Genomic DNA, 27119 nt, shown 5'->3' on the forward strand with positions numbered 1-27119 from the left:
GTAACCTTAGAAGGTAACCCTAAAATGTCCAATATAAATAATAAAAGGGGGCATTAAAACTGCATGTTTGGTCAGTGATAAAAGATAATGACTACAAGTGAAATGAATGATTAAACACTTCAATCATAGAATTAGTCAGGATGATGGTAATTGTCTCATGTCTGCTTTCATACGTATAGTGTTACTGGTTTAGGTAACACGCTGTTCTTAGCTGCCATCTGAATGATTTATTTAAAGCGACTATAGAATTGCTTCTCACATTGGTACCAGACTTGGCAGTGAGATTTTAAGTTGTTCAAGTGCTTAAGTGTTGCAGTGAGCCAAGACTTGGAGGTGTGTGGTGTTACTTGGATTGTCAGGGATAGCTGAGCCTGACTGCACCTGCTGTTTAAAGGGATGAGTGCAGTGCTTTTGTTAATTAGGACTTCTGAAAACTTTTGGAGTAAGGCTAATGTTCTACCCCATCAGTGCCTTTTTTATCTTTTTCTTTTTGAGCTGGGAGTCTCATTGTGTTGCCCAGGCTGGTCTCAACTCTTGGACTCAAACCAGCCTTCTTTTGTAGGTGGGACCTCAAGCATGTCCTACTACACCTACTTTCCTTTTATTTGCTTTCTTAAAAAGATGTTTTTAGTTTGTCTTTTTTTTGTTTTGTTTTGTTTTGTTTTTCCAAGATAGGGTTTTTCTGTGTAGCCCTGGCTGTTCTGGAACAACTCTGTAGACCAGGCTGGCCTTAAACTCAGATTGGCCTGCCTCTTGCCTCCCAAGTGCTGGGGTTAGGTATGTGCCATCACTGCCTGGCATTTTTGACCTGTGAAGCGAAGTGATTGTTCCTTTCTTTGGTGATAGATTCACAGAGTCATTTAAATAAGTGATCTTTTAAAAAATCTATTTTTTTGGTTGATGCAAAGTAAATTATTATTATTAGTAGTAATAATATTTTGAAGCAGAGACTTATATATCCTAGACTAGGTTGGAATTTACTACGTAGCTATGGATGACTGAGATTTTGATCCTCCTGCTTCTAGCTCATGAGTGATGAGATCACAGTGGGTGTCATCATGCCCTATGTATATGCTGCTGGGGACCAAGCCAGGGCTTCTTGCATGCTAGGCCAGCACTCTACCAACTGAGCTACACCCCCAGCCTAGTAGGTGATAATTGAGTAAGTTGTTTTAAATGGGTTGTAACTACCAAGAACTTAGTTTTCTAATTTATAAGATACTGGCTCAGATAAATCAAAACCACACATTTCTGTTAAGAGTTTTGAAGCTTGTTCCCATCAGGACTGAAAGCTGAGCTTTCACATTCTCTACTGAGGTCCTTCCTTGTTCCCTGACTTGTGACAGGACTGTAAGATGTACTAGTGCTACCTCTCTAATGGGCTAGGTTCTTCCCTGCCTCAATTGCTGCCTTATCTAGTTGGATACTGACACTTGGGTCCTTCTGTAAGCTCTCACATCTCTGAGAATATTGAGGAAACACTTGAGTTACTTCTGTTGTCTAATGCCTTCCAAAAAGAGTCATGCTTACTCAGAATAGAGTGAACTAGTTAATTAAATTATTAGGTGCTTTTTCCTTTCAAAGTATAGTCAGATCTTTACCTAAAATGGAAGTACACTTCGTTGATCTGTGGATGTGGATGGGTGGGTGGAAGAATGAATTTATGATCTTCTTCCTCAGCTTCCTGGGTGCTGTTACCACGCCATTGGGAATACATATTTGTCAGTTTGGTAGAATCTTTCAGAATATGATGTTTGGAAGGGAGAGAAAGGAGAAAGAAGGCCCAAGGCTTTGTCAGTGATGAAAAGGTTGGGAAAAAATCAGATCCAGTTTGTAGAACCCCTTCTACATTTCTCATTTGCCGCGTGTCATATAGTTGCTTTCTTGTTGCTTTGATAAAATACTCTGACAGAAACGACTTAAGAGAGAAAGGTTTATTTAGCTTGCAATTTCAGGTCTATCGTAGCAGGGAGTCTGCTGGAGAAACTTGAAGCAGCTGCTTACATTACATTCATATTCAAAATAGAACAAGAATGATGCATGCTAATGTTTGGCTCTCTTTTTCACTTACATAGCCCAGGATCCCCTGCCTAGGGATTGATGGCCCCAACATTGGGTAGGCCTTTCCATCTTTGTGTAATTAAGGTAATTAGAATAGTCCCCTCACAGTCATGCTCAGAAGCCAATCTCTCATTTGTTTCATAGTTTTGTCAAGCTGAGAGTTGATACTGACCATTACTAACAATTTCATTTCAGTTTAAACTCTCTATAAGATTACTGTCAATTATTTATGGGGAGTTTTATGATGTTGCTCTAGTCAGTATTATTTCGTTGTATAGTGTAGCAGTTCTCACCCTGTGGGTCCCAAGCCCTTTCCTTGCGAATGGCCAACAGGATTCGCCTAAGACTGTTGGGAAACATAGATATTTACATTATGATTCATAACAGTAGCAAAATTATATGAAGTATCAGCAAACATAATTTTATGGTTGGGGGCCACTACAACATGAGAAACTGTATTAAATGATCACAGTGTTAGAGTCAGGATATGGAAGAGTTACCAAGTCACTGTACTCTGCACTCTCTTCACTATCCCTTATTGTGTGGGTTCTACTAAGTTACATTAAGCTCTAATGTAGGAACCTTCAGGGCTAGAGAGATGGCTCAGCAGTTAAGAGCACTGGGTACTCTTGCCAGGGACCTGTATCCAGTTCCCAGCACCCATATTGTGGCTCATAACTGCCTGTAATTCCAGTTCCAGTGCATCTGACTCCTTCCTCTGACCTGTGGGCACCAGGCAAACACACAGTGTTCATAAATATATGCAGGCAAGGACTCATACACATATGATTAAAAAACAAAAACATAAATCTTAAAAAAAAAAGGTTTCTTTAACATCTGATTTATTCCTGCTCTGAAATAGGCAAGTGTCTTAAAGATACAGTTTGTGCTACTTAGTTTCCAGATGTCTGCATAATTGTTCTGTATAAAATAATTGAGATGACAGTGCTGGCTATTGCCAGAAGTATATGAATTAGTTTGCTAAATACCAGGTATTATCTAGCTTACAGTAACTTGTTTTTTTTTAACTAAATTTCAATTGTTTGATTTTACCAGTGAAAAGTCAGGAGCCAGATGCTGGGGTGAAAGCCTGCTAGAGAGGCAGAGAAAGCACCCAGCTGACCTTCCTACTCAGCCAACAACCCAGAAGAAAACTTCTCAAAACCCTCCAAAAATCCCTTGAACTCAGTGTCCCTCCTTTCCACTCCTGTGCGTCTACCCATCCTCCTGACTTCTTCTTACTCTCCTCCATGGGAGGAGATGATGGTCCAGTCTAAGAAGAGAGTGTGAACTTATCTTTCCTTTGTTGTTTTTGTTCTGTTGAGGCCTTACCCTGTTGGGTGGTGCTCTTAGGGTTTGAGGATAGATGAGTCTTCCTTATAGATGCCTCTTGCTGGGTGATACATCCTTATTGGCATGTCTAAAAATGATGGTTATTAGGATTATTCATCTAGTTTGTAGAAGGGCTCATGGTATGGAGTTGGCTGTTTATGAAAGGTAGCTTTGAACTCTTGGAAATGCAGGTCATTTAAAAACATTTTCTATTTTCATTACTAAGACCATTATACTGTATTAGAGCCATATTTTCCAATAATTTTGAGTACTGCAAAGGTTCTTTTCAGTGGTGTTGGGGATCATACCCAGGGCTATGGACATACTACACAAATCCTGGCAGCCTCTACCCTAGCTGTACAAAGGTGTTTGGAAATCAGATGGTACTGATGTTTTGAAAAACTGTTGCAGCTGTAGCGGAAATCCTATCCCCTCTTGTGTGTTTGTCTGTCCCATTGTCTCTGAGAATAGCTAGTCTTCTGGAGGCCAGAATTTGAGGGGAGGCACTTTTAGTGCTCCTTAGGCAGGAATGGCAGCAGAGATTACTTTAAACATATAGGCCCATGTTTAGAGTTCTGGTCTAAGAACATGTGTCCTCTTAGTGTTGCTCAGGTGCACGGGAAATAGGGTCTCTTTCTGAGCAATGCTCAGCTGATCAGAGAGTTAAAGAAAAGAGTGAGCTGCTGGGTGACATTGTGGGCACCATTGGTCTGAGTATGGAACTGCACCCAAGAAGGAAAACAGCACACACATTTCTAGAACTAGTCAGCTCTAAATGTTTGTGTCAGGCAAACATTGTGCTTTCTCCTTCTGCCCTTTTATCACATGAGAAGGTGGCTGTTAACTAATTGAAGATTTAAAGCCTTATCATTATTAAGTACATTTGAAAAAATGGAAACAATTACAAAATTTTTGCAGAAGACACTAAAAGTATTCCTTACAAAGCCTGTGAAAAGTGAGATGGTGAGGTAACATGAACTAGGGCAGGTGAGACAGTGCCTTTGCTGCCTAGGCATTATTCAAACACAAGTAGCCTGACTGGCTACCGCAGAGACAAAAATCATATTTCAAGCCCAGTGGAAATCTTTCACTCTTGGAAAAATTCAGTATATATATTTTAAACACATTTAACAATATAATTTATCAATAAATTTTATTTCCTATAGGTATAATGTGAATATAGGTTTTTATTGGTTTTAAAAAGTTTATATTAAATTGACAGTCCTGTGAGAGAAAAATATAATATATCTTGGTTTTCCCTCAAAGTATGTTTATAAAGACCTACGTAAATATCTTATAGCAATTGTGTTCTAATTATCCAGAAATTGTGTTTCTAAATCTATTTGAAACCCATGTGCGAGATACTTCATCATACCATGTTTGATGAGGGACCCCAAAGAAAGATCAGACCGAATGTAGTCATCTAGTTAAAATGAGTTTACCTGTTTGAATAGACTGGAGTGTAAGCAATGTAGTAGGCTGTTTGCATAGTGTCTAGCAGTCATGCAGGGGTTAAAAGTAAAATTTATCAGACATCAATAGTTTATTGAAGAAATACTCCTTTTTGCTTCATAATTTGCAGAAAGCTGCAACTGTCAGTCATGATGTACTGCCTCTTGAAATTAGTCAATAGAGCAAACAGCAAGAATTGCTGTGGGCAGAAAATAAGCACTGTAATCATGACATAACTGGGGTCAGTGATTTATGGATTTCAATATAGTAGTAGCTGCATATGATTGAAAATTTACTAGGTCACTAGTGCACCAAAAATTTTATTCACAGCCTCCAGGCATCTTTTGAAATGTGCAACAAAATAAAAACCTCTGAACCTGTTTTGACACTGCAGACTCCGTGGATGACATGCCAGCCCAGTGAGTCTCATTTAAATGTAAATGTGTCATAAACTTTTGTCCTATAGTCTTAAAATACCATGGACTTGAAGGGACAGTGCATGTGAAACTGATTTACATATCAAAATAGAAAAAGGACCAGTAATAATGAAGCTTGGATTCTTTTATTTTAAAGCTGGAAGCCGAAGCTGTTCCTGAAGTATCTGAAAAATATGAAATTAGTTCTGTTCCCACCTTCCTGTTCTTCAAGGTAAGGATGAAAGAGGCACCAGAGATGGTTCATCTGAGTGGCTCCTGGGACTGGATGTTTTGATTCTTTTATCCTCTCCTGATCTCCTTGGTTGCTCCTGGCCTTGTACCTTTTTCTGGTACTCTCTTTTTTTTTTTTTTTTTTGCACTGATGGGGACCATGCTGGTTGCTTGCCATGGGCAGTGGGCAGCCCGCAGCAAGAACTGGAGCGTCCTGACCAGAATCCAGACTTCTCTTGCAGACTAGTGCTCCCTGACCCAGGTTTGCAGTTGGTTATTGAGGGCATATTCCTGGATGTGAGGAGACATCTCGCTGGTTCTAGTTGATTAATGACTCCTTGGAAAGCGAGTACAAATCTGTGCTTCAGGACACCCATGGGTATTGCCACTTACCACAGCTCTGCAAAACTTCATTTGTGTGTAGTAGGTCCATTCAAGCTGGTCTTATTTTGAGATGTTAGTGCTTCACCAACATGTTTCTAGGTGAGAAGCAGACAGTTGGTAAGCAGACACCCACTTCAGTAACAATTGAAAATTGTTACTTTAAAAATTGGCTAGAGCTATAGGTACTTGCTATAACCTTGGAGTCTAAAATATTGATGATGATGAAGGAATGCCACTTTATTCTAAATGACATTTCAAACTTCAGAATTCTCAGAAAGTCGACCGGTTAGATGGTGCAAATGCCCCAGAGTTGACCAAAAAAGTCCAGCGACACGTGTCTAGTGGATCCTTTCCTCCTAGTGCTAATGAGCATCTTAAAGAAGATCTCAACCTTCGCCTGAAAAAGCTGACTCATGCTGCCCCCTGCATGCTGTTCATGAAGGGAACACCTCAAGAACCACGTTGTGGTAAGAAGCTGATCCTGATGATTGGAACAGAATGTCCTTGCCTGCATGGGTGCTGTTGTGTGTAGTGTTTGGTGGGTTCCATTTCCTGGTGTCGTCATACAGATCAGTGTTAGTTGCCAGCGTATACTATATACTTGGAGGGCATGGGAGCTGGAGGAGGCTCTTTGGAAATCACCAGGTTCAGGCTCTTTATATCTGAGTCCTCAGCTATGAAGGTAACTTGTTCACCTGGTGGCAGACCTGAGAGGGATTAGGTTCCAGCCATCTGCCATATTGCTATCTCTTAATGAGTCTTCTGTGTGTGCAGATATTATCTCTCTGTCTGTCTGTCTTTGTGTATGAGCATAACATATAGGCAAAACAGGGCGGAAGAGGGTGCTAGATTCTCTAGAGCTGCAAGTAGAGGCAGTTGTGAGCTTCCCAGCATGGTTGCTGAGACTGAAACTTGGGTCTTCTGCAAGAACAAGCACTCTGAGTCATCCGTCTAGCCCTTTTAAGATAATTAATTGTCTGTCTGTCTGTGAATGTGTGTGCATGCCAGGAGAGGACATTGGGTGGTTCTTTTTCAGTTTCCATGTGCTTCTTTGAGGCAGTGTCTGGAAACTGTTAGGCTAGCAAGTCCCATGCATAATCCTGTCTCTATCCTCTGAGAGCTGTAGTTAGAAATCATGTGGTACCTCGTGGCTTGTTATGTGGGTGCTGGAATACAACTCCAGTCCTGATGATTGTGCAGAAACACTCTTAGCTCTTGAGCCTGTATAGTTTTGCTCGGAACAGGTTTCTTTCTTGGCAGCCTTATCTTTGTGTTCAGATTTAGTAATTTAAAAGGTTGGGCTTTTCATTAGGACCTGGGTCTGCCCTGTGTCTTCTTGCTTTCTCTCTTGTGCTTTTATGATGGCGTTTTCCACTCACTGCTGTCACTCCTAGCTGATAGCTGTTAATAGATTAAAGATCACAGAGTCTTGGCTTATAGAGACATGTACTTTTTGTACATAAGTGTGTTTGTAGTTTTACTCTTAAATAAGTTTTGTAATTATTTGACCCCTCTGGTATTGAGCTTATGTTGTTTTCTTTTTACTGTGCCTACTACAACATTATTATGCTGCATAATTGAGTTTTTAATGCCTTTTGATGATGCCTTAGAGTCTGTTGAGACTCTAAGGGTATTTGTTTTAACTGCGCTGGAGGGGATTTATTAAGATAGGTGGCAGTAAAGTTGGGTATGCTGTTGATAGGATTACTATGTGTCCAGTGTGACTGGAAAGAGCCATGCTGCCATTCTGAGTGTGTTCCATTCTAGACTGTTCCTCTGTGGTCAGGAAGCAGTCTACTTCTCTACCAGTAAAGCATCACTGTATGTTCTTTTAGAAAGATGAAGTGATTCCTTTCTCTTAGTTCTGCCTGAAAGGTTTCCCTTGCAGTGTCTTTTTGAGTCAGAATTGCAAAGCTTCCTGGGTCTGCCCTCTACACGGAACAAGGAGTCTTCACAGTGCTTTCTTGTTACTTTATTTTTAATAGGGTTTAAACTGTTGCTCTCTCTGATGCTTCATGTCCTCTAGTTAAGGACTTACAGTAGGAAGGCCTGTAAAATGTGGGCAAACCTCTGTAGCAGGTTTTACATAGCAAACCGTTTATCCAATTTGCTCTTGTTTTGAAACCTAACAGTAGCACTCTCTGAATCTTTTCTTATAATCTAGTGAAGTTGGCAGGAGGAAAATTAACTGGGAAAGTGTTTCCAGGCAGCAGACGTGGGTTGTATGTCACTTGCTGTGCTTCAGTCTTGCCACTGAAGTTGGCCCTGCTCAGGAACTGGGTACAAGTCAGATACCACTTTGTCTTTCAGCTACACTGGAGGGTGATTAGGGTGGGGCTTGTCTGAAGGTCTGTCAGTGTAGGGGCTCTCAGATTTTTCAAGCATATTAGTGGCAAACATAAAAATAGTAATTTTAAAAAAATTAACTTTTAGGTTAGCATACGTTAGACTGTGATACCATCTTGCCCCCACCCCATACAATCTCAAACCCCTTCCAGTTCCAGCTGGTTCTCTTCCTTCCTTTGTTAGTTCCCCGCTGTTCTCTTGTTGCATGCATTTCACTTGTCTGCTAGAGCTACCATCTCTTTCCCTCCTTTTCTTTCCAGTATTGTGACATCTCCCATCTATGCACACATGTGTACGCACGCACGCACACACACACACACACACACACACACACACACACACGCATACACGCACACATGCGGGCGTGCACACACACAAACACATAGGTCCATGTATACTGATACAAAGGTACACAACACAATTTTAAATTTAGTTCTGTATACAAGGGGAAATATATTATTTGTCTTTCTGAATTTGGCTTATCTAGAAATAGTCCTTTCTATTTCACTAAACTGAATTTATGTTGTATTTTATTGAGGTTTTTTTTTTAATGTTGTGACATTCAGACTACAAGTAGAAGAAAGAGAAAATTTAACATTTTAGATTAATCTGAAAACAAGATTTATAGGCATTTAGATAATGAAAGAAAAAAGGTAAAGAGATTGTTAGATGCATAAAAGTTTAACTGTCTTCTGTTTGGATGCCATCTTCATAACTTTTCTAACAGTTCTAGTAGGCCTCTCTTTCTGATATTTTGGTTTCTTTTATGCCCACGTACAGCAAGCAGATTATTGGAGAGTATTTAATAAAGTGTCCACGTTGGGTTAGCTGGAAAGCTTTTACATGGGGACGGCCTGGCTACCTCCTTTTCTGTTTTTTGTGCATAATGGTGTGCACTCTTTTCATCTTTCATCTCCTGTCTTTGGGAAACAGTAGCTTCACTTCTCTTCTTGCTTTCTGAGCCTGCCTACTCTAGAACTGTTTGTGCTCCATGTTGATAGTCCAGTGAAGAGTATAGGCTAGCGTCTTGAGGTCATCTCTGTGAACTAAAGAGGTTTCTCTCATGTAGCAGAGTTGCTTTTGAGAGCAATCTCCCATTAATGCAATGCCATCATTGCTTTGCTCCTGGTTCAGCATCTGTTGTGGAGTTGAACTTGTATTTGAACCAGTGGCCCTGACCTTGCTTTGTGTTACCCAGAAAAACTTGAATAATACTTATGCTTCATATCCAGGAAGGTGGGAAAGCTGTTTCCAGAACCTGGCTGTCCTAGGACCAGGACAGCCACAGCTCCACCTTCTGCTTTACTGCTAGGCTCCATCTGCAGAATTTACGGTGACTTACAAGCTGGTGTTGAGAGAGTCTCAGTCTACAGACCTGAGTTGCCTCTCTCCTGGCTGCTCGTCAGGATAGGAGGAGAACTCGCTTACCTTCGGGGAAGTTTTCTAAAGCACCAAGGTCCTTCAGCAGGGTAATGAGGTGATGAGGGGACTCCTGTAGCTATTGCAGTTAAAGCTGCTAGGTGTCTGGCTGTGGGAGCTCCAGCAGTGAGAGTCAGATGCAAACAAAGCACAAGTGCAGAAATACTCTTAAGGGTCTGTTTTAGGTAGTTATTAAATGTGGCAGTTAGGCTTATTACTCATGTCACAAGTGGAAATGACTGCAAATAGAAATGGTGATTTTTGTGGTAAATGTGATTTTTTTTTTTTAACTTTTAAGTGCTTCTGTTGCATGCATGCATTTTTCTTCAGGAGTGTATAAATATTTTGTTATTAGAATAAAGCCTTATTACTACTTTATCCTTAAGCATAACATTTCCAGTCTGCCACTTTAACCCTTAAAAATGAAACCCTACCAATCAATCTTTCTAGTCTGCATGTAATTGCCTAAAGCCAAAATAAAGCCTTTTCTCAGCCAGTTACAGTAGAAACGAGCTAATATATTGGGAACAGAATAACCATCAGCAGTCAGCCGTTAGCTGTTTACTAATGAACTCCCAGATGAGTGAAAACATTCAGAAACAGTGTTTGACTTGAGGCTGTGCATGAACGCCACACTTCAGTTGTAGGAGAAGCAGCTTATGTGCTACTCACTCATCCTGGTTCTTCATCTCAACAAACTGCAGATCTGGGAAACGCTTGAAGCTCAGCTTCAGAGCCATGTTTTAAATAGTAAATGCACGTTTAGGTGATGTCAGGTAAAACCACTGCAGTTAATCTTATGCTGATTTCATGATTTTTTTTTTTAATTTGATATGGGGAAATCCTAAAGGAATTTTTAGTTGGAAGAATAGGTTATATTTCAGTGAATTAAGAATGTTTCAAAGAATGGTGATATGAGAAAGAAGGAAGCTCAGATTTGGAGATCTAATTGGTGAGAATTAGCATCTGGGAAGAAAAGTGACCTCTTTTCAGCCTGGACTGATAGGTTCCATGAGACTGATGCTCACACCTTTTTTCATGATAAACACTATAAGAAGATGGCTTCACCAAAGTCTAATAAATTCCTGGGACATAAATTTGTCAGTATAGTGTAGTTTAAAAAAAATCATTATACTACACACTATAAGGAATGTAAATAGTTTTAGGAAAGAATCTATCAACTTATAAAATAAGTTGAGAACAACGGTGATGGCTTTAACATTTATTGTGCTGTTTCCACTTCAGACCCAAAGAGAACATTTCTGATTTTGATTCCGTTCTTCCTGCTCAGAGGTGACGATGAGAAGCACCTGCACAAGTGTGTGTACAGTCTCACAAGAGTGGTAGTGAAGACTGTACTTGGGTCTCTTTGTGGTCAAGCAGTGGTTAAAATAACTGTTGTAGGTGACCTGGTCAGTCCTTGAAGGAGAGAGAGCGGCTATAGCTAGCTCTGTCCCATGTCAGGGTGGAGCCTGTGCCAGGCTTTCATGGTTCTGCTCTTTGACCAGTGCTGTGTCTTCAGTTAAAGATCAGTTTTAATAAGTACACACCCCACTCTTCACTGTTACTATGCTAATATATGTTAATTCTAGCTGTGTGAGACTCTAGGCCAAATACATTTTAGCATTTATTTTTCTCTTCTATTATCCAGTTATGCTGATTCAGTCATTGTGTAGGCAAGGTGGGCATTTTTGTCCCTTGGACACTGTGGTATGTGAGAGATGCTGAATTCTCTATTTCCTTGTTCTGTTGTAGGTTTCAGCAAGCAGATGGTGGAAATCCTTCACAAACACAATATTCAGTTCAGCAGTTTTGATATCTTCTCAGATGAGGAAGTTCGGCAGGGGCTCAAAACATATTCTAATTGGCCCACCTATCCTCAGCTCTATGTTTCTGGAGAGCTCATCGGAGGACTTGACATAATTAAGGTTAGATTCTTTGTAGACATTTTGTTTAGAGCACACTTTTCTAAAGTGTAATAAATTGAAAGCACCATAAGACTTACTTCTTATTGCACCACAAGATTTACTAATGAGAATTCAGTTTTCTGATAGGCGTTTGTTGGTGTTCCACATTGGGGGTGGTCAAGGTGGTTTAACGTTGTAATAATGTGCTTCTTTCAGGAGCTAGAAGCATCAGAAGAGCTAGATACAATTTGTCCCAAAGCTCCCAAATTAGAGGAAAGGTAAGTGCTGGCAGCATATGCTTTGCATATCTTAGTCTATAAATTCTGTTGTCGCATTGTTCTTTTTGAGTAGAGACCCAGCATTCAGAGTTTGCCTTGTTGGGGTCATAACTTGGTGGTGTTTCTTAGCACCTAGTCTTGCAGACTCGGGTTGTTCTCATTTGGACTGGAGATGTTTTAGCTTGGTTTAGCTAATATGAAGAGTATGCTTGCTACTGCAGAAATGTCACTTTCATTGGATCTAGGGCCCTATTTGGTTCCTGCTCTTCCGTGTGAGCATAGCACCCCTGTGTTTTCATGGGCCGCTAAAGTGCCATGTTTAGTCCCTAAGTGTGGTAAGAGTTTAGTGGGAAAAGCTAAGGTTTTGAGTGTCTCCTCTAAGCCAGTCACAAAACTCAGGCTGACTCTGGAGCTGTGAAACCATCTTTCTTTTTATGAGGGATCACAGCCTGCTTCAGAAGTCTTATAGAATTGTTGGGTTTTGGTATGGAGGGACCTGTGAAGAGGACTCTGTTATAATAAATGTGAATTTATTAATTCACATTTTTATATTAACAGTTGAAAAGAATTTATCTTGAAATTCAACAGAGCCCATCAACTGTTAGTTGGGGCTTGAGTTTGTAATTTTCTTGCTATCTTATATTTTGAGAATTTCTACAAATATTTAATAAAAGACATTCGTCTGTAGGAACAGTATTATAAGTATGCCATGCTGGCCCAATGCCACTGCTCTGTGATAAGAAGATAGTGGTGTTTATGGATACTACATGAGGTCCCTTTGTGGTCTTTATTGTGGCCCTTTGATGTCCTTGCTCCCTAAGGCTGTGCTGCTCCCAGAGAGTGGCTCTGCATTTCATATCCCGGGATTGGCTGGGCACTGTGCTTTCCTCTGTAGATTGTTCTTGCTACTGTTGCCTTGTCTTCATCACATCTTTCCTAAAGTGCTGCCTGTAGCTCTCCTGTGCTGTAGGCTTGCACAGATACTGGCTAGAGCCGTAGAGAAAGCAGTATTTGGCATATTTGTGGGTAGTAATTTAAAAGGGTCCTATCTAGACAGTAGAGTGAGCTGTTGTGCATGGATCTAGGTGGTTAGATCATCTGGTGAGTGGGCTGGGTTAGGTTTATGTCTGTTGAGGAGCCACAAGTATAAGTGTCATGGCCTGGGTGATCTGTGTAATTGACTGGCATCAGCTTTATTCTGCAAGATTTGGACCCATGCTGCTTCCGCAATATTAGAAGACTGAAGAGAAAATGATGTGACTCATTGTCTCTACACTGATTTTCTTAAAGATTTGTAACTAAACTTTGTTTCAAATTTGGGTGATTAACATTCCTGACAGCAGGTTATATTGTGCTTTTTGAAAGGTAGCATATAAAATATGAAGTATCAACTTAAAATGAGAACTGTTGATTTTTAGCTGTTAGTGGTTAGAGGGCTAAGATTTTGCCTTCTTACCCTGTCGACCCTGCTCTGGTGTGAAGAGCATTATACAGCTTCGTGATGGGAAAACTCTCACTGATTCATTTTGAGAACTTTAGATGGCTGGATACATAGGCCCCCCATCGAATAATTCCTTACTGAATTGGTTATTATTATTTTTTTAGTACTACAAGTTGATGGGCTTAAATTGCAACTTGAAGGAACATTCGTTGCCTTAAAAAGCCATATTATGTTTTACAGTGGCTTAGGGAGAGAATGAAATAAAGGAAAGTGTCAGTGCTTTTGCTTGTTTAGTGCCACTCAAAGCTGTGAGCCGCCATCCTGCTATCCCTCAAATATGCCTGCTACTCTTGAAGCAGAGCAGAAGTGGTGTTTAATAATTGAGCTGAGCCATTTTATATCAATTTTCTCTCTTCAGGCTCAAAGTGCTGACCAATAAAGCTTCTGTGATGCTCTTTATGAAAGGAAACAAACAGGTAAAGAACTCAGAAATGGTTTTATTTGTAATTTCTTTTGATGTTAACATCTGCAGCAAGGGGACAGTTAAGTCTTTTTTTTCTGGTTTAGCTAATGAAGCTGTAGTGGTATCAGGAAGTTATCCAGGCCTTAATTGGTGCTTATGGAGATCAAACAAAGTAATCTCCATTTTGCTTGACTTTATCATCAGCGTCTCAGCAGGGTGCATTTCTTTCTGCTGCCAAACTTTGTCAGCTGAAGTGGTCAACACTGCTAGCACTTAGCTGATTATCTGAATTGCTGTCCCATACCCTTTGTTTGAGGGTGTGGACTGTGGGCAAATGTACAACACTGTTAGTCCTGAGGTTCTTGTCTTTAGGTCCACAGAGTAGAAAATAAACACTGATAATCAGTGGCCCTTGTGCTCTGTGATACCTGGTTTATGAGAGAGTAAAACTACCACAATTCTCATTCGTAATATAATGGTTCTATTATTATTAATTACAATTTATTCACTTTGTATCCCGGCTATAGCCCCCTTCCTCATCTCCTCCTGGTCCCATGCCCTTCCCTTAGTCCACTGATAGAGAGCTCCTCCTCCCCTACTATGTGACCCTAGGCGATCAGGTCTCATCAGGGCTGTCTGGATCCTCTTTCTCTGTGGCCTAGTAAGGCCACCTCACCAGGGGAAGGTGATTAAAGAGCAGGAAACCAAGTTCATACCAGAGACTGTGGTAGAGAAACACTTAAAGAAATGCTTAAAGTCATCAGGGAAATGCAAATCAAAACAACCCTGAGATTCCACCTTATACTCAGAATGGCTAAGATCAAAAACTCAAGTGACAACATATGCTGGAGATGATGTGGAGAAAGGGGAACCCTCCTCCACTGCTGGTGGGAATGTAAACTTGTGCAGCCACTTTGCAAGTCAATCTGGTTCTTTCTCAGAAAATTAGGAATAGTGCTACGTCAAGATCCGGCTATACCATCCCTGGGCATATATCTGAAAGATGTTTAACCATACAACAAGGACATTTACTCAACTATGTTCATAGCTTTATTCATAATAGCCAGAATCTGGAAACAACCTAGATGTCCCTCAACTGAGGAATGGATGCAGAAATTGTGGTATATTTACACAATGGAATACTCAGCAATTAAAAACAAGTAAATCATGAAATATGATGGTTCTTGTAGTTTGATGAAAGTACATACTGAATTAGTTCGATAGGTCCCCTTGCACTCATTAATTGGTGAAAGCGGCTCTTCTCTGGATTGGGGTTAGATTGGTAATTTCGAAAAGCAGTTAGCTGTTGAGTTTCAGCTGTTCAGCTTCAGGCAGGTAAAGCTGTGCTGTTTGCTTTCCTCTCAGGATAAGGAGATGAAAGCTCAGAAAGGTGAGGAGGTGTGGGAGGAAGCTGCTCAGGCTCTGGACAAGCCACCTTGGGCAGATGATACCACAGAAGCCCTTATCTCCCTTTGCCTTTTTGTGAATGGATCTAATGATACCATAGGACTGTTTCAACATCAGATTGTCATAAGGGTTGCCGTGGTACCAACATAGTGAATCCCATTAGTTAAAACAACTAACTAGTTGGAAGTAATAAGGATGACAATAATATAATAATTTTAGCACATTGGTTACACTGTTAAAACGCAGACTCTGTGACTGGGACAATATACATATTAAAAATAAACATATTAAAAACTTGTAGTAATGATGAACTAACAGTCCTTTGCTCCTTGACTGTTCAACACAGACTTTCGTTCTGCACATTTCTTATGGCTGTCTAGGAAGAATTTGTGTGTCTAGAAAATGGTGTCCTGGGAGCTTTTAAGTTGTCTATTGTCAGGCTTCTTTCCCAAGGTAGCTGGGGCTTGGGGAATGTGTGGCCTGAAGTAAAGCATAGGATTTCAGTCATTTCAAATAGCTGATACCACAGGACAAAGATAAATTTAAAAGTGACTAAAGGTCCATGGGCATGGGAGAACAATTATCTGCCTTAACTATGGTCTATCACTATGTTGCATAGAGCAAGAGAAAAGTAATTCTGTGTAGGTGATCTGGGTTTGATTTAGAGGAACTTCTTACCACAAGGATTTTAAGCTGCTACATGTCCCTTAACTTAAGAGGTTAAAGCCAGAGTCCGTTTGTAGATTGTTTGGGATAATGCCAGCCCAAACCAGTACTTCAGAGGGGATGGAGGAAACGTAGGAGCTGGGTCAGCAGAGTGGCTGGGGTGCTGACTTGATCATTGTCAGTGGACACACACTAGGTCTGTGAGAAAAAAAAAATGTACACTGTACTTTTTTTTTTTTTTTTTTTTAATAATTTAGGAAGCAAAATGTGGATTCAGCAAACAAATTCTGGAAATACTGAATAGTACCGGGTATGTAAATCTTTCTTGTGTTCAGTTCTACCACTAATACTTTCACAGTTTTAATGTTTAAGCCTATTTGTGTAATATTTATTTATTGACATACGTTGTCCAATTTTTATAATATTTTTTTGAGTGCTTTAACTGACACCAAAATGGAATTTTCTGGCCTTTGTTCTCATCATGCATAAAGAAATAAGTGGATTCTATCATAAATTCTAAGTGTTATTTAGAAGCTTGTGCTTTCAGAGCTGGAAAGATGGCTCACTGATTGAGTGTGCACTGCTCTTTAAAAAGATGAGAATTGGGTTCCCAGCACCCACAGCTGGTATCTCTCAGCTGCCTATAACTCAGGTCCTAGGGGATATGAGGCCTCTGGTGTACTTTGCCTAGAGTAAGGTGAGCTGTTGTAGTCTCTTCCTGTGGTGGAGCTGCTGGGATGGAGCTGTCAGCTGGGGACTCCTTGGTTGATTTTTGTGGTTAAAACTAAATTCATCAATGTGGAGATGTTAACACATGTTCTTTTGGATTTTCAAATGTTTTATTTCTCTCGTTTCATGGTTGCTGCTTTCAAATTACAATATGTGTTCTGATCATACTTTGAATAGATAGCCTGTTCTCTGAAGTTGTAGAACTGGAGCAGGATGTAAGGCAGTTCAGCAGCACAGTCTAAATATGACTTTTAAAAAATGGCTCTTCTTTTTTAAAGAAATGTTGGGGCCATCAAGATGCCATAGAGGGTAAATCAGTTCCCAAGACTGATGCCCTGAGTTTGATCCCTGGAACCCACATAGTAGAGTGAGAGAACTGACTCTTTCTACAAGTTGTCCTGTGATTGCTACACAGATGCCTTAGCCTTCTAATATATATAGTTTATATATTATGGGTAATGTTATGTGTATTTATGTATTACACATAATATATATAAGTTGTATATAATATGTAATTATATATATGTATATATTATACTAACATATATACCATAAATTCTCATAAGAATTTTGTCAGGTCATGCTGTAGCTAGTGTCCCCCCCAAAATCTAGTAATTTTGTCTTAGAATGAAGCCCAACAATAAAAGTCATTCCCATTGCTTCATAGTAGGCTTTCTCTATAGATTGAGTTTTGTTAGCAGTGGATCTCTTCGACTGTATTAAAAACACTACATAGGTTTTATTTTATTTTGTTTGTTTAAAATGAACACTGTTAATGCCTTCTTTTGCAGGGTTGAATATGAAACTTTTGATATACTGGAAGATGAAGAAGTAAGTTCTGGGTTTTCTGTTTCATCCCGTGTTTTAGTTTTGCTTACAGGGTCTGGTGGGAAGGCTTCATTATCGCTGTTGTTTCTTTAGGTGCGTCAGGGATTAAAAACCTTCTCAAATTGGCCAACCTACCCGCAGCTGTATGTGAAAGGGGATCTTGTTGGAGGACTGGATATTGTCAAGGTGAGAGCTTTTCATTGCCATTCTCAAGAACTGAAGTATTTGACATGATTAAACATCCAACTTTAGTAATGTCTGGGTCCTCTTTTCTTTATCTTCACTCTAGCATCCTCTGTGTATGTGTCTTAGTGTCTCATGCTTTCTCCTGCTCTGAGCTTTCTTCACATCCTTCAAATGCTAGCTGCCAGTGAGAGTTAAACTTTGTAGCTGAGTGTCCAAATGAACTCAGAGGACCCTGCTATGCTAATTGCAACATAGCTTCCTTCCCTATTTTTTTGCCTATCAGTTCATCTTTACCTGGTTCCCTTAACTTTAGGTTTTCTTGTGTCATCCATGATTAAATCTTTATCTTTCAGGGCTCAACTTCTTTGTAAATGTGTGCATTTTTCCTGCCAAAAACAGCTCTCTGCTCCAAAATTCTTTTTTCTTTTCTCTCCTCTCCCTCTCCCTCTCCCTCTCCCTCTCCCTCTCCCTCTCCCTCTCCCTCTCCCTCTCCCTCTCCCTCTCCCTCTCCCCCTCCCCCTCCCCCTCCCCCTCCCCCTCCCCCTCCCCCTCCCCCTCCCCCTCCCCCTCCCCCTCCCCCTCCCCCTCCCCCCTCCCCCCTCCCCCTCCCCCTCCCCCTCCCCCTCTCCCCCTCCCCTCCCCCTCCCCCTCCCCCTCCCCCTCCCCCTCTCCCTCTCCCTCTCTTTTCTTTTTTTCTTCTTTTTAATCATAAATGTTTCTCTGGGCCATTTTCCTTTTCTCTTGATGGTGCTCAGGTGCAGGAGTGATGATGAAGACTAGGAGATCATGGGCCAGAGTTTCTTGGCCCCCATGCCATAGTGGCTATAGGTCACCTCTGCCAAGTGCTAGGACTCTGTTAGCTGTTATAGTATAATCATGTTTAAAGTGGGTACTGCATATTACACACTTCTTATTTTTCTGTTGAGACAAGGTCTTATTCTGTAGTCTGGGCTGGCTTTGAGTTCCTTTTGTAGATTACGTTGGGCTCATAGGAGTCTGTCTGTCTCAGCCCTCCTAGTGCTGAGATTACAGGTGTGAGCCACTACACCTGTCCTTATATTCCTTTGTTTTGTTGTTGCTCTGTACAGCCCTAGATATCCTGGAACTCACTCTGAGACATTGTTGGTCTGTGCAGCCCTTAGATGTCCTGGAACCCACTGTGTAGACCATGCTGACCTCAAACTCAGAGATTGCCTACTTCTTCCTAAGTGCTGAGATTAAAGGCATGTGCTACCACCACCCAGCAATGGGATTTCTTATCTACTAGTAACTGTACTTACTAGGTCTGTTTGTTAATGCAAACTTATAAAGGCAGCTTTGATAGCCCCACTCTATCCCACTGCCATCCACCTTGGTCAGTGTGTTGAGGGTGTGAACTAGCTAATTGTGGGACAGCTTAGCTCCTTCTCCAGGCCTAGAGACTGCCCTTAGGCCTTCTGATTGTTCAGGAAAGTTTCTCAGAGTTGTAAGTGGAAAACAATTATGTAAAAGTAGTTAGCATTATGAAGTAAAAACTTTTAAAACAGGCTTTTATAATGTGGAGAAACTCAGTATCTGGAGCAGCCAACATATCTATGACATCAGGACTGGAGGAAGCTGCAGGGCCGTTTTGTCTTGCTCTTATAGGGCAGGCTTTGTTTTCTACCAAGTGCAGAGTTTGATGTGAAAATAAGGTAGGAAAAAAAATAAGGTAGAGATGCAGTTTTTATAGTAAATGTGGAGGAAAAGAAAACTAGCTTTTACTAGCCATGAAACAACAAGGCAAGTATGCATTTGTTACTTTAATATCTAGGTGCACACACATCATATGTAAGTAGATGTTTTTTTTGTTTTTTGTTTTTTTGTAAGTAGATATTTTAATAAGACACAAACTGTCTTTAGATCTCAGATGTTTTTGAGCCTATTCTTGTCTGAATGTCTCACCGCCCATGCCTTAGGCAAGAGGTATTGGGAGACTAGGAAGTAGATTAAACCTTTTGAATACTGTATGACTTTATGATCTCTGTTTAGAACACTTACAAGTTGATGCTTCTGATGCTATTTTTTTCTTGAAAGTTTGTGGAGCTATAACTTTGTGTTTCCTGAAGAGTAAAGTTGTTATCTGTTCATTAATCACATTCCATATGGTAATTTTGATTAGCCTCTGTTAGAGCATTGGTACTTTTTGTGGACTGAGTCAGTAACTCAAGTGACTTGTTCAGTCTGGTGTCCTGAAAGAGGCAGCTAGCTACTAACAGGCACTAGACAAACTGTGGAGTGCTTGAACTTGGACCCTTGGTTGAATGACTTAAAATGCCTAGCAAAGATGTGTGAGCTGCCTCTTCTCAGGAGAGAGAAGCTCTCCTGTGCAGGCTTGGAAGGAAAGATTCTTCCTATTATGTAGAGTTCATCCACTTTCCACCATAGCTTAGATACAAACCTGAAAATCAGAAAAATGGACTGATGTAGCAGGGTGTTAGTTTGTGTGAGAAGACCAGATACTACTGAAGACTACCTGATCTGTTCTGTCTGACCTGTGGCTACCTTGGCTCAGTGGCTTTGTGCTCACTAATCTGTTGGTCTAGGATACCCTTTTAACTTTATAATCTGAGATTGTTTGCCAGCCTCCCATCTTGTGAGTTCAACATGTACAGATTCAACCACTTAAGATAAGAGGTTTATTTATTTATTTTTATATTTTTATTTTTAATTTAACCTGTAGAGGTCATACCTCGTGGTGTGTACATGCCTTTAATCCCAGCACTTGACTTGCAAAGGAAGGCAGATTTCTGTTAGTTGGCTACTTAGTGAGTTCTGGAACAGCCAGAGCTACATAATGAAACTCTGACTCAATTTTTTTTTTTTTTTTTTTTGAAGTCTGTAGTGAGCATGTACTGAGGGGTCCTTTCAGGTGTCATTTCAGGAAGAGAAACAAACCATGAAGAGGGAGAATGAAAACTTTCTTTTCAGTGTGATCTTTTTTAATCTGGATCAAACTTTGGAGAGTCTGATGCCAGGCAGTTTATTGACAACAAATTTAAACCTAGGATAATATGGAAAAAGGTTTCCTGGTACAGTATAGTTCCCAGTACACAAGAAAGCATAATTACATTGAAAGAACTCAAAGTACTTGTCATTACTTCCAAGAAGATAGAGCCTAAGGAAGGATCTGTCTTGGTCTCATTCATATAGATAATGTAGAACAGTTATTTGGTCTATTAGACACCTCTGGTCCTGGTTGGGGGAGCCTGGGGAGCCTCTGACTATATAGATAATGCAAGGGTCATTTAAACTATTAGGTGTCTTCAGTCTTGTAGAGGCTTGACATGGCCCGGCTCAACAAATATTGCAGATCACTGGACTATTAATAGCATCTAGCTCCTAGTTTCCAGATGGAAGAACAGATTTTACGTATTTTCCTTTGAAAAGAGTCTTGCATGCTTAACATTCCCAGTTTCCCTGGAGATCTGTATGTGCAAGGACCTTCATGCTCCCAACAATGTATCAGTGTTTTCCATGTCATTATTTCTCAAGCAACACAGCACAGTGACATTTACATCATAACTTGAAGACCAAGTTCAGTATGGGAGTGGTGTGGGCTGTGTCTTTGTTGTTTTGTTTTGCTTTTCAAGACAAGGTTTCTCTATGTAATATCCTTGGCTGTCCTGGAACTTGCTTTGTAGAACAGGTTGGCCTCGAACTCATGGAGATCTGGTTGCCTCTGTTTCCTAAGTGCTGGCATTAAAGGTGTATATTACCATGCCCAGCTGGCTGTGTCTTCTACATGCTATTTTCTATAAGGAGTGAGCCCACAGTCAGTCTCCATGAATACAAAAAGATGACTCTTTTTAGCTTTAAAATAAATTCTAACTTATAGTTTGTATTCAGTTTTACTTACATAGAGAGAGGAGGGGAGGAGAAGACTTGAATCCAGGGCTTTTGCATGTAAGACCACTGTTCTATTGTTGAGACTTGTATTCTATTTTATGGTGCAAGAATGTTGGCATGTTGAAAGCTTGTAGGGTAAGCTCAGTAGGTGTCCTTTTAGTGTCAGATACCGGTAAATCTTGTTGTTTAGATTTTTTTTTTTGTATGACTATATACTCATATGCATATATGCTTTTTTTTTTTAATTTTTAGGAACTGAAAGACAACGGCGAATTGCTGCCTATACTGAAAGGAGAAAATTAGTAAATGTTACGCATGGTGTCCAAGGACTGCAAGAAGTATTTAATTATAGTGGAACAGTTGATGATTCCTGAAAAGTGGACTAGGAGTAGAAATGGGACTCACTCAGCTTTGCTCTGTGTGCTTCACAAAGTTGTGCTGAAGAAACATACGTTACATTTAACATGAAACATAGAAGGCAATAAACTTCAGATTCAGCTAAAAATGATTGTGTGTTTAATGTGTCTTTGTAGTGATGTTTGGGTGTAGAATGTCTCTAACTGGTCACTGTCACTAATTCCTTTAAATCCCTTTCTTTAACACATGGGCCTTTTGTAGCAATTAGGAAAGACTGTCAGGAAGTGAAGGTCTCTCAAATCAGTGTTCTTTAGAGCTTAGAGAACTCTTGTGCCAGTCCAATGGCTCCCCTCACTGGCCAAAGAGCTCTTCACAGCCTTGGAAAATGCAACCAAAAAGCTTATCCTGCTGGCGGTGATGAGTTCTGCACTGGATGCTGTTTGTCCACACTAACTGCAGAGAAGCTGGACACCCTGCCCTAACATCCAGAAGAGGGAGCAGTAGTGACCAAGACTGAGGCAGCACCATGCAGTCTTAAAAGATTGTAAATTATTTTGACCATTGCAGTGAATGTGCTAATTTTGCCTTCTGATAGACAGAGCCATGAAAAATTTTAATGTATTTTTCTACCCTGACTTTTGAATATGTGAGAAACACTGTCCCATTAAGCTTCCTGCATAAACGTTACATAGCATTTCTAACTTCACAGCTGTGGGTCTGGGTACTTGCTGCCTGTGGGATGTTGGTCTTAAATGATCATGGCCGGCTGGTCTGAGGCACTGTGTAGCAGAAAAGAAAGGGTGTGCCAGTCAGTGGGATAAAGGCAGCCAAGCAGGGAGCGAGGACCCAGGCTCTCCAGCATCCTGCAAGGCTGCCTCTTAACCTGGGTCCCCTTGTGCTGTGATGCGCAAGGTGGAAGGATCAAAGCAGCACAGGGGTTAGAGGTGTTTGGGTCCTGGTTTTCTAGGCTTAAGATGCCTATGCGGGATTTTATGGAAAACAAGACTCTTCATTCCCACTGAGATGAAAATCATTGTGTAAGTAAAACTTTTAAATGCAGATGTAAATATGTTGAGTACTTAGTCAAGGTTTGCCTTCCTGTGTGCCTCATGGCTGTATTGAGTACTTTCCTGTTGCTGAGATAAAACAATGTGACCAAGGTAGTTTCTAGAAGAAAGGATTTATTTGGTCAGGGAGATACACGGTAGTAAGCTGTAGATGTGGTGTCTTGTGCAGAGGCTGAGCACTCACAACTTGAACCTTAAGCATGAAGCAGAGAGAAGGACTTACATGGTGCAAGCCTTAAACTCTGATCCCCAGACCTGATTCCCTCAGATTAGGAACCTCCCTAACAGTACTATCAACTCAAACCATCTGCAGAAGACTGGTTTTCTTAGTCTCCCAAACTGCAGTTACTTGTACATGGCCTTTGTGATTGTTTTTAAATCTACCAGTGCCTCCCGTTTTATTCCAGTACAACATTCATCCTCACCTTATGCTAAATGACCTAGTTTCATTTCTGTTGTTGTGATAGAACACCAGACAAAAGTAACTTGGAAAAGAAATGGCTTATTTGGCTTATTTGGCAAGAACAGGGTGAGAATGAATGCATGCATACCTAGTGGCTCTTTACAGTTCAGGGCCCAGTTTATGGGAAGGTGCCACCCATGGTGCTCTTTCCACCTCAGTGACCCTAATTAAGATCCTCTCTCACAGACATGCTCACAGGCCAACCTGGTCTGGAAAGTCCTTCATTGAGATTTTTAGGTGGTTATAGGTTATGTTAAGTTGACAAGACTAACCAACACATACCTTTGTGACTACAGATTTATAAAGCAGTGTTTGCCCACATTGAAATAAGATGTGTAACTTTTAACACAAGTAGCCACTTCCACCTTAAATATATTTTTATTTGCAAAATTCCTAGAACAGATTCTGACAATGTTTGCCCTCTACTCTTCTCCCCAGCTCCTCCCAGGATCACCTATCCTTCCTAGTCCCTTTGTGTCCTATTATTTCCTTCCTTCCTTCCTTCCTTCCTTCCTTCCTTCCTTCCTTCCTTCCTTCCTTCCTTCCTTCCTTCCTTCCTTCCTTCCTCCCTCCCTCCCTCCCTCCCTCCCTCCCTCCCTCCCTCCCTCCCTCCCTCCCTCCCTCCTTTCCTACTTCCCTAACTTATTCTTTTAGTCTCTTATTTGCTCTCTTGACCTAAGGTAAGTGGGGATAACAGACAGGGAGACATTGGGGTGGCCAAGAGATCTTGACTGATTGTTATTAGATATGGAAGAATCTGGGGTCCAGTTCAATTTTCATTGTCAGACTTTCTAACAGAAGAGAGTTTTGTGAATGGGTTGTAGACAAGCCTACTTTTGTAGAAACCTTTTGTCAAAGTTGAAGTCCACTTAGGTTCTAGAGGCTCCGTTTCCAGCATCTGCGACATCACTTTCTGAGGAAAGGCTGCAGTGTTGTTTGGGTGTTTTACTGGGTGCCTGTTGGAGGAGACTTCAAAGTGTGTGCTGTGTGGATCTGGGCAAGTTTGGACATGTTTTTGTAGACAGGAAGGTCCCTCGGGGGTGTTCCTAGGTGGATCTGGTATGAATGGCTCCTGCAGCCTCCAGGGGTTGAGAGGTAAGGCTTGAGGACTGCCAGCACTAGTGTGACACAACAGAGACTTAAGCTACTGTGCCTTAATTTACCTGTCACCAGGGAAACCAGTTCTCCTACAAGCAGGATTCTCCTAGAAGGGACTATTGGCTAGGTAGGACTTGTAGGGCTCACACTACTGGTTTGTTAGCATGTTTATGTCTTAGAATAACTTACTGACAGAAGGCATCTTAAGGATTGCTCTTTGCTTTGGGAGATAAGCCTGTAGGAATGGGCTTTCCTCCTCAAACTGCTTTTTGTAGTAAGTGGAGGGTGGAGCTCAGGTGGGAGGGGTCAAGGCAGTGGGTGAGATTTTCCTTTGTAGTTGGGACATTGGGAGACACTAATCTGCTGCAGTGTACAGCCTTATGGATAGGGTTCAACTTCCCATGCGTGTGACTCACAAACTTGAAGCATACTCTCTGGCAGAGATGTGTGTTAAGTTACTCATGGCCATCAAGGTTCTTGCCCTTGTTGCTTTCCCAGCCTTCAGAGACATTTGTTGCACACAACCAAGTGGCTCTTAGGACTTAATAGTGAACTCCTAAAGTCAGGGTTGACTCAATCTTGTTCTGCCTATAGTTGACTGTGGACAGTGGCTGTAACAGTGCAACTGTGACTGTGCACCTGACAGGTGCTTCCACCAGGGTGGGAAAGGCAGGGCATCTGCAGCTAGGAAGCAGGGAGAGACGCATGCCGCTACCCACCTGGTCAGGATTCTCCTGTTTGTAACAGTTTGAGAGCTCAGCCCAAAGCATGGTGTCCACATTCAGGGCTAAAGCTGGAAACACTTTTACAGATGCACTCAGAGTTGTATCTCTTAGGCTATTGGAAATCCAGTTAAGCTGATGAGATGAACCCCGTAGGCCCCCTGCTGAAATAACTGGAGGTGCCAACCTGGAGGATCTGAGCTGTGTGGTACAGTGGACCTTCAGAACTGCCCCTGAGCTCCAGGCTACAGCCCCTCACCATCCACTGTCTTCCTCACCAAGTCCCACAGCTTTGGCTTCTCCAGAGGCCAGACTCAACTGGCATATTCAGTCTTGACAAAAGTGCTTATTTAATCCTACCGAGCACTTTGAAGTTTAGATTTTTCTTTTTTTTTTTTTAACGGCAAACATATGTATATATTCATTTTAATAACTAAGTTATATAAGTGACTGCCCAGTACGTGGCCCCAAAGGTGACATCTGTCACCTCTCTAAAGGCCCAGGGAACATTCCAGAAGAGGGAGTGAAATTACTAGGAACTGACTAAAAGATACTACAGTCTAGAGTGTCGGGGCTAGATGGGAAGAAGGATTGGGAGGAGGAAGGGAATGACTTATATGCAAGAACAATGTCAAACATGAAATGATATTCTCAGAAGTCATCTCCGAAATAGCGGAACATGTTCAAAGTTCGTGGTTTATGCAGAGGTTCACACAGAACACCCATGTAGACAATTGAAACTTAAAGCTTAAGATTGGCTGGGCTTGTTGACACACGTGCAGTCTGGGTGTAGGCAGGAGGATCAGGAGGGGGATGGAGGAATTAGCTTGAGATACATGAGACTGTCCCAAAAGGCACCAAGCAAAGGCTGGGAGGAGGGCTTAACAGCACACAATGCTCTTGTAGAGGACCCTGGTTTGATTCCCAGGACCCATGCCAGGTGTCTCACAACTGCATGTCTATCCTCTGAGGGCAGTTGCACAGAACTATACATAAACACGTGCACATACCTACGCCCAGACAGACATACGCACAAAACTGAAAATGAAATTCTAAAATAGCGAAAACAAATATGCTTAAGATTACAACAATGTAGATTTCATTTTCTGATTGAATTTTAAAATTCTTCTTCTTAAAAATGACCACTGGGACTTGTTACCAAATTCAAACATTTCTGAATAAAAACAACTTCATTCTTTGCAAATATAGTGCCCCTCTTGTGACCCATCTCTGAGGTTAAGTTGTAGGAAAGGCTCCAGCTGAAGTGGCTCAGGGAGGCTTCATTTGCCGCTGTGTGTCTCCACAACGGGCTGTTATCCCTGCGTACACAGCTCTGTTGCATAGTCACAATGGTCAGATTTGAAGAGTTCTGGTTTGGGGACTTTATAAAGGGCTAGACATAGACCAGGACATCATGCACCCTTGTCCCAAGCCTGGTAACTGCAGGAGGAATACTGTTGTGCAAAGTTCCTCTGCTGTGAGAGCTGTGACTTTTTTTTTTTTTTTTTGCATTTAGATTTGTTTACTGTATGTGCATGTGTGTTTTGTCTGCCTATATACATCTGGGTACCACGTGTGTGCTTGGTGCCTGTGGAGGTCAGAAGAGTGTGTCAGATTCCCTGGAACCAAACTCATGGCTTCTGCAAGAGCAACAAGCATTCTTCGCTGCAGAGCCATCTCCCCACCACACTATTTATTGTGTTTTTTTAATACAGGGATCCCAGGCTGGGGCGGGATAGCCTGACTGGTGGCTTTCTTCTGCCTCTGCCCTCTGTGTGTGCCATCAGGTCTGGCAGGAGCTGCCATTCAAGCCAGGCACATGGTGTCCATCTCTGGGCTATGCTTGAAGCACTGTGTGCATTCTGCAGGAGAGCTGTGCCATCTAGTGGACATGGGAAAGCCTCTGGTTTCTGAGTGGTGTGTGTTTGTGTGTGTGTATGTGTGTGTGTGTGTGTGTGCCCCTTGCGTTATGAGTAGGGTAGCTTTTCTAAAGCTCCAT

General features: G+C 41.3%; 1 protein-coding gene across 5 annotated transcripts in view; it reads left to right on the forward strand.

The window, feature by feature from the left end:
- Positions 1-21918, forward strand: part of Glrx3 (glutaredoxin 3) — a 30295-nt gene extending 8377 nt beyond the window's left edge. For 2 of the 5 annotated variants that reach the window (XM_021635082.2, XM_060381601.1), the window contains exons 3-11: positions 5419-5493; positions 6142-6343; positions 11397-11569; positions 11765-11826; positions 13686-13743; positions 16061-16113; positions 17324-17363; positions 17454-17546; positions 21666-21918. In XM_021635082.2, the coding sequence (XP_021490757.1) occupies positions 5419-5493; positions 6142-6343; positions 11397-11569; positions 11765-11826; positions 13686-13743; positions 16061-16113; positions 17324-17363; positions 17454-17546; positions 21666-21716 (807 nt within the window). In that variant the 3' untranslated portion in view covers positions 21717-21918. Of the gene's footprint in view, positions 1-5175; positions 5265-5418; positions 5494-6141; positions 6344-11396; positions 11570-11764; positions 11827-13685; positions 13744-16060; positions 16114-17323; positions 17364-17453; positions 17547-21665 lie in introns of all 5 variants that reach the window. The other 3 variants (XM_060381583.1, XM_060381597.1, XM_060381593.1) reach the window with 3 other exon arrangements.
- The last annotated feature ends 5201 nt before the right edge of the window (positions 21919-27119 follow it).

Source organism: Meriones unguiculatus, chromosome 1 (assembly GCF_030254825.1).
Source record: "Meriones unguiculatus strain TT.TT164.6M chromosome 1, Bangor_MerUng_6.1, whole genome shotgun sequence".
Taxonomy (NCBI): Eukaryota; Metazoa; Chordata; class Mammalia; order Rodentia; family Muridae; genus Meriones; species Meriones unguiculatus.